Source organism: Eurosta solidaginis, chromosome 4 (genome assembly GCF_040869045.1).
Source record: "Eurosta solidaginis isolate ZX-2024a chromosome 4, ASM4086904v1, whole genome shotgun sequence".
Classification (NCBI taxonomy): domain Eukaryota; kingdom Metazoa; phylum Arthropoda; class Insecta; order Diptera; family Tephritidae; genus Eurosta; species Eurosta solidaginis.
The window spans coordinates 129,336,273-129,348,538 of record NC_090322.1 but is presented as its reverse complement, the minus strand read 5'-3'; the positions used below and the strand labels follow the sequence as shown (position 1 = coordinate 129,348,538).

At 35.8% G+C, this 12,266-nt stretch overlaps 1 protein-coding gene across 1 annotated transcript in view; it reads left to right on the top strand.

The window, feature by feature from the left end:
• NetB (Netrin-B) overlaps positions 1-12,266 on the top strand; it is a 586,813-nt gene that overhangs the window by 559,200 nt on the left and 15,347 nt on the right. The window contains exon 2 of the mRNA XM_067782928.1: positions 2,166-2,354. Coding sequence (XP_067639029.1) covers positions 2,166-2,354 — 189 coding nt within the window. The remainder of the gene's footprint in view (positions 1-2,165; positions 2,355-12,266) is intronic.

Here is a 12,266-nt window from a genome sequence, read left to right as displayed (position 1 = left end):
ATATGTTTGTACGATATGGGTATCAAATGAAAATTGTTAATGAGTATTTTAAAAGGGAGTGGGCCTTAGTTCTATAGGTGGACGCCCTTTCGAGATATCGCCATAAAGGTGGACCAGGGGTGACTCTAGAATTTGTTTGTACGATATGCGTATCAAATGAAAGGTGCTAATGAATATTTCAAAAGGGAGTGGGCCTTAGTTATATAGGTGGACGCCTTTTCGAGATATCGCCATAAAGTTGGACCAGCGCGACTCTAGAATTTGTTTGTACGATATGGGTATCAAATGAAAAGTGTTAATGAGTATTTTAAAACGGCGTGGCCTTAGTTCTATAGGTGAATGTCTTTTCGAGATAACGCCATAAAGGTGGACCAGGGGTGACTCTAGAATTTGTTTGTAAGATATGCGTATCAAATGAAAGGTGCTAATGAATATTTCAAAAGGAAGTGGGCCTTAGTTCTATAGGTGAACGCCTTTTCGAGATATCGCCATAAAGGTGGACCAGCGCGACTCTAGAATTTGTTTGTACGATATGCGTATCAAATGAAAAGTGTTAATGAGTATTTTAAAACGGCGTGGCCTTAGTTCTATAGGTGAACGCCTTTTCGAGATAACGCCATAAAGGTGGACCAGGGGTGACTCTAGAATATTTTTGTACGATATGGGTATCAAATGAAAGGTATTAATGAGTATTTTAAAAGGGCGTGGACCTTAGTTCTATAGGTGAACGCCTTTTCGAGATAACGCCATTAAGGTGGACCAGGGGTGACTTTGGATTTTGTTTGTAAGGTATGGGTATCAAATGAAAGGTGTTAATGAGTATTTTAAAAGGGCGTGGGGCTTAGTTCTATAGGTGGACGCCCTTTCGAGATATCGCCACAAAGGTGGACCAGGGGTGACTCTAGAATTTGTTTGTACGATGAATATTTCAAAAGGGAGTGGGCCTTAGTTATATAGGTGGACGCCTTTTCGAGATATCGCCATAAAGAGGGACCAGGGGTGACTCTAGAATTTGTTTGTACGATATGGATATCAAATGAAAGGTGTTAATGAGTATTTTAATAGGGAGTGGTGGTACTTGTATATGTGAAGGTGTTTTCGAGATATTGACCACAATGTGGACCAGGGTGACCCAGAACATCATCTGTCGAGTACCGCTAATTTATTTATATATGTAATACCACCAACAGTATTCCTGTCAAGATTCCAAGGGCTTTTGATTTCGCCCTGCAGAACTTTTTCATTTTCTTCTACTTAATATGGTAGGTGTCACACCCATTTTGCAAAGTTTTTTCTAAAGATATATTTTGCGTCAATAAACCAATCCAATTACCATGTTTCATCCCTTTTTTCATTTCTTTCATTTTTCGTAACTTTCGATATCGATTTCGGCCATTTTTTATACCAATACAAAGTGAGTTCAGATAAATACGTGAACTGAGTTTAGTAAAGATATATCGGTTTTTGCTCAAGTTATCGTGTTAACGGCCGAGCGGAAGGACAGACGGTCGACTGTGTATAAAAACTGGACGTGGCTTCAACCGATTTCTCCCTTTCTCACAGAAACAGTTAGCGTCCTAGAATCTAAGCCCCTACCAAATTTAACAGGTATTGGTAAATTTTTGTTCGACTTATGGCATTAAAAATATCCTAGACAAATTAAATGAAAAAGGGCGGAGCCACGCACATTTTGAAATTTCTATTCTGCTTCACAAGGTCAACCCACCTACCAAGTTTCATCGCTTTATCCGTCTTTGGTAATGAATTATCGCACTTTTTCGGTTTTTCGAAATTTTCGATATCGAAAAAGTGGGCGCGGTTATAGTCCGATATCGTTCATTTTAAATAGCGATCTGAGATGGGTGCCCAGGAACCTACGTACCAAATTTCATGAAGATACCTCAAAATTTACTCAAGTTATCGTGTTAACGGACAGACGGACGGACGGACGGACGGACATTGCTCGATCAAATTTTTTTTCGATACTGATGATTTTGATATATGGAAGTCTATATCTACCTCGATTCCTTAATACCTGTACAACCAACCGTTATCCAATCAAAGTTAATATACTCTGTGAGCTCTGCTCAACTGAGTATAATGAACCACTTTTTTTACATTTAATTAATTACGTTTTTTCTGTCATCATATCTTTTTCATTCTAGTGTGCCAATGTAATGGACATGCACGACGCTGCCGTTTCAATTTGGAACTATACAAACTATCAGGACGTATATCTGGAGGAGTATGCTACAATTGCCAGCACGACACAACCGGTCGATATTGTCACTATTGTCGCGAGGGTTATTACAGGGATGCATCAAAGCCACTTAATCATCGTAAAGTATGCAAACGTAAGTAAAATTTTGGCAAGGAAAATTTATTTTATTAAGGAAAAAGATAATTGTTCAATTCTACATAGAACAAAGACATTTTCATAGAAAATGATTGATAATAAATTTAATGGCATCAAAGCTGATGTAAATTTTTGTTGCTTGTGAAAGAAAAATATTGAAATACATATATTGTTTTAGTGCATATCTAAACACGTGATTGCACTAGTCAAAGTTCTACACTAATACTTTCCAAACATTCACTTTCAAAGTATTAAAGTTTACTACGCAGCTTTTGTGAACGCTTTAGTTAATTTACGAACAATGGGCTAATCAAGACAAGATGTCTGCAAAAATCTCAAGACAATCACGAGTGTTGAACAAACTACAAATATCGCACGACATTCTTCCAATTTATTATCAACACTCCAACAAATAATCGTTTTCTATTCATGCACTTTTTGACAGCATAAGCAGGGGCGTACACAAAGAGGGGCACCATTTCATTATTCCAACCCAGATTCGGAAAAAAATTATTCTTAAACATTCAGCTGTTTATGAAAAGCACAAGGTTGGATGAAAACTTTATTTTGAAAACAGTTGAATATATCTTCAATAATGACGCAATACACCAAGACTAAATACTGCCTTTATAGGGAAGTAGCCCTCAGCAAATAAGGACTGTCTTCAGCTCTGCTTTCATGAATTCGAACAATTGATTGTATGAGATATATTTTATATAGAGAACAGATACATGATATATTCTATAAATCTCAAATGCGGAATTGATTGGTAATCTCTAAACGAAGTCCCATGGTTCTTGAAAACAATATGAGATAGATTTGTATATGACCTCTTATCAAAACAATCGGTTGAATGGAATTCATGTTATTTATGCTACCGACCTTGAAGACTTTTTTAGACACCTACGTATGTCGTATACGTAAGGCTTTGGTGAAAATTCAAGCTTCTTACTGTTAAACTGAGAAAGAAATGGCGAAAATCCTCTTACCTGAAAAATCGGTTGTATGGAGATATAAAGTAGAGTGGTCCAGTTTCGGCAAATATCTAATGAGACACTAGAATATACCAGTCCACCAAATTTGCGTTAAAATAGACAAACGGACAGGCAGACATGGTTAAATCAATGACTATTTCGATTTACTTCTTGGTGGATCTGTCTTAGATTTTGGATTAAACTTAGTATAACATTTCATTTTCGGAAAATTTATAAAAATTTTAAATCAGCAGAGTCCCACTAGTACTGAATGTATATTCTATAGGTTAAATAAACAAAACCACCTTGCCCCAAATGTTCAGTGGTATTAACTTCATTCTGGAACCAGAGCTATTGGTTTCAACTTTAAATTTCATCGTAGTCTCCTCTTTCAGTACATCTGAGAAAAGTATATTTTTATAACACGGGTTCCGAATAACTTTGGTGTATCCTAAAAAAAAAAAAGAATGTAGAAAGAATCAATTTTAGTCCGAGCCTTTTTTTTACTATAACAGTAATAAGAATTTCTTTCCTATAAAAAGTTCTCTTTCATATTCTGTTCAATGTTCCATCTTTAAGCTCTTTTGAAACAAATATTCGAACTATTTGCTCATCTCAAGGACTGATTTTCACACCAGATATTGTGGCTTGATTTTGCCTTGTGCTGGCTAGATTTTCTTGTAAATTATTTTTTTGTTTCCGAGGACATCATAGCCCTGCCATTGGCAGTATGTAAATGCCCCAGGCAGTTTTGCCTATATAGGCTTGGTCTTGTTTTTTTAGGTTGATTTCGATAGGAAAAGTGTATACTTTTGTGAAAGTCTTTATAGGGCCAAGTGCTCAATCATTTCATCAATACACTCCGGATATTTATGGCCTGCAATAAACGGTCATGAATAGGGCTCTTAAATATATTTCAATAACTAGATTAATAGAATATTTGATATTTCGGTTTTAGATTTCTGTACGTTTATTAATCGAATTTCTTTACTCGGGGAAGCTTAAGAGCAAACAAGTTTGAACGAAGAGGCTGACATAATTTTCTATCCAGGAACAATCTAAGAGACACAAGTGAGGTTTTTTGCAGCACCTACATACCAACTTTATGAAAAAACGGTAATTAATAAAAAAATGAACTGGCCCTTTTAATCACATAAAATCATTTCCATGCTCTGCCAGAATATGGAATATGTAAGGAAAAACTAGGCAGCAATAGGTGGAATACTCTAGCCTAGTCCTTTTAGAATAAATTGAGCATTTTCGGGGAAAAGGAAAACATAAGTTTTCTTTGCGTAAGCTTTTCTTGAACGCAGAAAGACTTTTTCAACATAAGGCATATCTAGACAGTTCCCAGGTTATGTATAAATTTTTTCTTGATCAATTTTTTAGTCGGACTAACTCACATTCACTCACATCGAATGAATATAAGTAACATAGCGTCTTGATCGTCGAGCCATGGAAAGTTTATCAAAACAAAAAATCGAGCAGCATATTGTCCTTGAATGGTCTAATGCTGCTTCTTGTAATATTGCGGGGGCTTTAAAGTCAAGTGCCGTTGGCAAGTGGCTGAAACTATTTTGCTTGATACAACATTGTGGAATGATGTATGAACGTCCCCTTTCAACATTGCTCATATCTATTTTTGCTATAGTAGTTAAGATATAGCGAAGATAAATGGCCATCCCAATATATGGCGCGCATGTCGTTAAAACACTATTTGTTCCCGAAGATTTAAATCTATCCTTATACAATACATCGTGCATAACCCTTGAACGAAACACGCCTCTGTACATAAGTATGTTGTTGTATACTGTACAAAAGTTTTTCTTCAACCGATTCGTCGCGAGTTCATCATCAACACCAAAATCCCACGCATCAACATCGGCTTTAGAATTAGTTGTTGTCATCACTGAAAACATTATCGTTGGCAAGTAATTTCAAAATACCCGTAGCGATGGTATACAACATAATATTTATGTACGTAAACATACATACTTACAAAAGTACGGTTGTGGTGTGTGGCATATACATAGTTGCTGAACTAATTCGAGGATTTTCCTTTTCAATTTCAAACTAAGTAATCCATAAGACAAAAACATTCCATATGAATGTACCTTTGAATACACAAATATTCTAGTCACATGATATAGAAAATTTAACAACTCAATACTTCATTTGACGATATGTCTTGTCTTGTGATGAGTTGAAGTGCTTGCGTGATAGCGTTTACAACGAACTCAAGTGGATTCAATAATCCCCGCACAATAAAGTAAAGCTGTTTTTCAAAATAGTTAGTTGTGAGGGGAACTCTTTGTAACATAGTTAAAAAAATGATGTATGTATATTGGAACGATTTTCCGTCATCACTTGTCAAATTTTGCAAGGGATGACGGAAAATCGTTCCAATATACATCATTTATCCATCCAGTCGGAAAATCAACCAAACAAGATAAGTCAATTAAAAAAATCTTATAAAATTTTGACGTGTAGTTGGATGTTGGTTTTTCTGAATTTTCTGCGTGATCAAAATGAGTTTCGAACATGGATCTTAAAACATAATACGGACCCAGGTCTGCAGGTGGAATGTGCAGAATGTTATACAGTGTTGCCATCGGGGGTTGTTTTTAGGACTCCCGATATACGTGAAAGCGTGCTTGTACCTTATAATTCTTTGCGTAAGCTCTTTTATAAGTTGCTATCCACCAACCAAGGACTCTATAGTACAGGGTAAGCCTTGCAATTACTGAAAATACCCATTGAGAGGGAGAGGACGATAGGTCACACGTACCTATCAGTGTGACTTAACTTTGCACTAAAAATTCTACAGACTCAAAATGTGGTTACGGTTACGTTAAAAGGGCTGTATCGATAAGTTTCCACCAACGGTTGCATTGTGTTGTCCTTGCGGTAACTACTCCTTCTGTACCAGCTATTGCGAATCCACCCACATTGTGAACTCAATAAATTTCAACTAATTGCGAGAAACAGCTGTTAAAGATAAACAATGCATTTCTTCAGTTTCTTAGTAGTTTTTCTTTTGCATTATGAACAGTCAAGCCCAAAAGGCAAAGCACAAAGCAGTTTCTAACCGATATTTTGGCTCCATTGCCATCGAAAAAAATGCTATCAAAAAAATCTGAGGATGCTTCACCAGCCACCAAAGTGGCTTCATCGTCTTTCATTTGTGCCCTTCTTTCTCTACATTTTTAGTACACTTCTAAGCAAGTTAGGACTTTCTGGTTTTCACCACGTGAAAGGGCGTCTCAAGAACTATAGAAACCAGAAAAAAGTGGAAAAATTTTGTTTGAGTCATAAGCCACCTTTTCATAGACCGGGTCAAATATACTACAATGGTCGGGAAGGCGAAAAGAAATTTCGAGTCCCAGTTCCATTTAAAAGACACAACGCCCACCTTCCCGTCGAGATAAGAGCTATGAGTTAATATGTTGATTCGATTCTGAAAAGCATATTGCCTATTTGCCCATTTTTGTCGTGTGGGTATTCACTCTATGTAATTCCTAATGAAAATGTTGTTTTGAGTGCAATAATCAGTGAGTATTGAAAATGGGTCTTCGGTATTCCATATTGTAGCATCACCACTTTCTCCAATGTAGTAGTGAATAGACGTAGGCAATCTATTTTTAATAAATAGGTGAAAATTTTAGATAAAATTTACATACATATACTAGAGTACCCCGAAGGCTTTGTACTGCCCGAAAATATGTTTGCCTACGTTTAAAATTTAGCCTCTTTTCCCCTCGCCACTATCTATCTCATCCTTTCTCCTCTATCTTCCATTCTTCTTATAATTCTTTTTCATCCCTTATTATATGTCTGCCCCACTCTCCACTTCCACTCCGAAATCCCACCTCCACCTCCACTCCCAATCCAATTCCTACTCCTACATCCGCTTCTTCCTCTGCTAAACTTCACATTCTCTCTTCCAGTATTAGTTCCAATCCCACTACAACTCTCCCTACAATTCCCATTCCCTCTCTCACCACAATTTCCTCATTAATGGAATCTCTATACTTAACACCGAATACTTGGCCGACCGACTTCAATATTTTTGTTTGTAAAAACCTTAACTAAACTAACGCAGTTTTTAAAATGGCTTTTATTTTAATAAAACCGATAAAGATAAGTAACTGACCCGTTCTACTCTCTGGATATACTCCTCCCTAGGATGTAATTACTCTTCTAGTAAACAGAAACACTTGTCATATTGTACCATCTGATAAAAAATTTTACTTTTTGTCTCTCCATATTTGATCACTGCCTCTCCTCCGGATCTTCTTCCTTCTACATTCACGCTTTTTCTTTCTTCTGCTCCCAATCTTTTTCCTCTTAGGGTGCCCCTGGTGCACTTCTCGGAATGAGAAGTTTTCAAATATTATCTTTGTCAAAGAGATACCGCTGTACCGAATTTCAAGCGAATCGCACCATAAATAACATTATTTGGAACAGATCAACCCCTGGTCCCGAACTAAATTGTAAATCTTGAGCATCCTCAGACCCCCTCGAAAGGACACACAAAATTTCATCAAAATCGGTCCAGTAGTTTAGGAGAAGTTCAGTGACAAAGACACCTACTCCTACGCAAATTTTTTATTTTTAGAAATTGTTTGTTTGCTTTGTATAAATATAATATTTGCTTCAAAGTTCAATTAAGCGGTTCCCTATTTTGGCAATATTTCGATGTAAACCTAAGCGCCAACCTACATACATACATAAGTATAAAGTATACAGCTAATTCGCTTTAAGCTTTTTTATCTCAATCCAGTTGCTATGCGGCGTTTAAAGTAGAGCGTATGGGTCGCTCCATATTTGTATTGTGCTTTGAAATTGAGTTATCATTCTCTGTCCAATTGCCCATTTCGGCGCATTGATTTTTTTCTGTTTAGATTTAGCTTTTGTTTGTTGGCCATTATTATTTACCCACAATAGCAGCACCGCTCATTGAGGGTGTGCGTTGGTACATACATACATGTATACATAGGAAACAAAAATTGATGTAAATTATAGCCTTAAGAAACCAAATTTTACAATGCCGTATAAGCTTGTCTCGTAGATTGAAAAGTTTCCATGTTTTCTTTTGCATGCTTAAAATGAATCCACTGAAAGTCGATTAGGCGCAAATACTCAGAGCTGTTGTCTTAGCAACAACTTCGACTTGATACCTGAAATATGTATAACATAAACATAAGCATTCAGGGAAAATTGAAGCTTTCAGCTGTTAAAATGAGGCATATGTTACGTAAAGCTTCTTTCCTGAACAACCGGTTGCATGGGATTTATGCTATATATATGACCGATGTCTATGATTTTGTCAGACAACATGTGCCATATCCTAAAACATTTGGTAAAATTTGAAGCTTCTTCTAATACATCGATTAAGATATGACAAAAAAACCTCTTCTCCGAAAAATCGGTTGTAAGGGGAATATATGCTATAGCGGTCCGATCCGGTCGGTTCTAACAAATGTATAATCGAGCACCAAAATACACCCGCTGACCAAATTTTATCAAGATATCTCAAAAATTTAGTGACTAATTTGAGTTCAAGGAGACAAGCGGACAGTGCGTGAGCAATTCAGATCGTCATTCTGATATTTTCGATATACTTATTGGTGTGTCTGTCTCTTATACTTTAAGCACTTAGGCTGACGGCAGAGTGCTCGCTTTAAGCTATGCTAGACTAGAAGCAAGATATATTTTCATATCATTTACAAGCTTGAAATGTTTCTGAAACTGTGACACTTTTTACAAGCTTCCACAAGAGATCATTTTCAAAGCTTTCTATCTTTATAGTATAGCAACGCCTCTCGCTTCCACTCTGTCGTCAGCTTTCAAATTTTGAGCTTAGAGAAAAACTTTATATACCAGTCGGCCTTAAGGTAAGGCCACATTAGGCTGCACTACGCAGCACTGCACTGCACTACAAAATATTCTTTGCATGTATTCTTATGAGACAATTCACACCTAGCGTCGGCAGCACTGCGCGACCCGGCACAGAGCGGCAAATTTGATCAACTAGGCAAAAAAGCCGAGTTGGGAAGTGTCGCGCAGTGCTGCTGCCGCTAGGTGTGAATTACCTCATAAGGATACATGCAAAGAATTTTGCACCATCTTTTTTCAATCTGGGCAAAAGAGTGTGGAACTCTCCTTCCTCGTATCTTGAGGATGAGATGTCTTGGACCCATAGCCACGACCTTTTTCTTTTCCTTTCCTCTTCTTCGCACAAAAATTAAATAATTACAGCTTCAAAAACTGTGTCGTCCATTTTGCAAACAAAAATAAACACAAACTTTTACCGCAAAGTGTCGCTCGATTGCCGCTTAATGTGAATTGCCGGAATATGTCGCTCTGTGAGGCGCCGCTGCCGCTACGTGTCGCGCAGCGTAATGTGTGCGTACCTTTACAGGTTCAAGTTCATCTTAGTTCAGTTACAATTTCAAATTTCAAAACGCTTTCTTTTATTGCTTGTTGCCACAGAGCAATTTTTTTGCGGGTTGAATATGTATAGGTATTTTTATATGTGTATGTGTGATTTGTGGAGGCATTAACACAGCAAAAAACGGATAAGCAACAAAAATGTATTAAAGCGTAAATTTAGAAACTTAATTGATTTTAAATTACTTGTACATTTAGAGATAAAAATACAATAAACCTTTTTAAATACAACTCAAAACAATATTAAAACAGGTCTTGAAGTGATTTCTTTTAGTAGAAACAACGAAAATAAAACTTGCTGTACTGAATTATTATACCTTTCATGAAAATGAAATGGTATATTAATTTCGTCACGAAACCGAAAATTGTAAGTCCTTAAAGGAAAATAGATAGACCCACCATTAAGTATACCGAAATAATCAGGTTGAAGAGCTGAGTTGATTTAGCCATGTCCGTCTGTCCGTCTGTCTGTTTGTATGCAAACTAGTCCCTCAATTTTTGAGATATCTTGATAAAATTTGGTGAGCGGGTGTATTTGGGTGTCCGATTAGACATTTGTCGGAACCGACCGGATCGGACCACTATATCATATATCCTCCATACAACCGATTTTTCAGAAAAAGAGGATTTTTGTAATATCTTACCCAATTTAACAGATTGAAGCTTCAAACTTCACCATATACTTTCGTATATTACACGTATTGTTGCCTGAAAAAATTTATGAGATCGGTTGTATATATAGTATATATCCCCCACAACCGATTGTTCAGATAAGGAACTTTTCGTAATTACTGCCCTATTTTAAGAGCTAGAGGCTTCAAGTTTCAACGAATGCTTACGTATATAGCATATATTGTTGTCTGAAAAAACCATAAAGATCGGTTGTATATATAGTATATATATGGTGGTATATATAGTATATATATATAGTATATATATATATATATATTTTCGCAAATTTTAGCCCCATTTTAACAGCTAGAAGCTTCAAATTTCACCGAATACTTACGTATATAGCATATATTGTTGTCTGAAAAAATCATAGAGATCGGTTGTATATATAGTATATATCTCATACAACCGATTGTTCAGATAAGAAACTTTTCGCAATTTCTACCCCATTTTAACAGCTATAAGCTTCAAATTTCACCGATTGCTTACGTATATAGCATATATTGTTGCCTGAAGAAATCATAGAGATCGGTTGTATATATAGTATATATCTCATACAACCGATTGTTCAGATAAGAAACTTTTCGCAATTTCTACCCCATTTTAACAGCTATAAGCTTCAAACTTCACTGATTGCTTACGTATATAGCATATATTGTTGTCTGAAAAAATCATAGACATCGGTTGCATATATAGTATATATCTCATACAAGCGATTGTTCAGATAAGAAACTTTTCGCAATTTCTACCCCATTTTAACAGCTATAAGCTTCAAATTTCACCGATTGCTTACGTATATAGTATGTATTGTTTTGTCAAAAAATCATAGAGATCGGTGATATATATAATATATATATGATGGTATATATAGTATATATATAGTATATATATATTTTTTTACGATTTCGGCCCCATTTTAACAGCTAGCGGCTTCAAATTTCACCAAATGCTTACGTGTATAGCATATATTGATGTCTGAAAAAATCATTGAGATCGGTGGTATACATAGTATATATCTCATACAACCGATTGTTCAGATAAGAAACTTTTCGCAATTTCTACCCCATTTTAACAGCTATAAGCTTCAAATTTCACTGATTGCTTACGTATATAGCATATATTGTTGTCTGAAAAAATCATAGACATCGGTTGCATATATAGTATATATCTCATACAAGCGATTGTTCAGATAAGAAACTTTTCGCAATTTCTACCCCATTTTAACAGCTATAAGCTTCAAATTTCACCGATTGCTTACGTATATAGTATGTATTGTTTTGTCAAAAAATCATAGAGATCGGTGATATATATAATATATATATGATGGTATATATAGTATATATATATTTTTTTTACGATTTCGGCCCCATTTTAACAGCTAGAAGCTTCAAATTTCACCAAATGCTTACGTGTATAGCATATATTGATGTCTGAAAAAATCATTGAGATCGGTGGTATACATAGTATATATCTCATACAACCGATTGTTCAGATAAGAAACTTTGCGCAATTTCTGCCCAGTTTTAACAGTTAGAAGCTTCAAATTTCACAAAATGCTTATGTATATAGCATATATTGTTGTCTGAAAAAATCATAGAGATCGGTGGTATATATATTATATACTTCATATAAACTGTCATTTTGACCCCTTTTTTACGGCTAGAAGCTTCAAAATTCATCAAATTTCATCAAATAGTTACGTTTACGTCATATATTTTTGAAACACGTGATTCGTAGTCATAGTTTTTACATGCAGATCACAAAAAACGTGAAGCTTTGCATCCTCACACAAAGTACCTACCTGTTTTTTA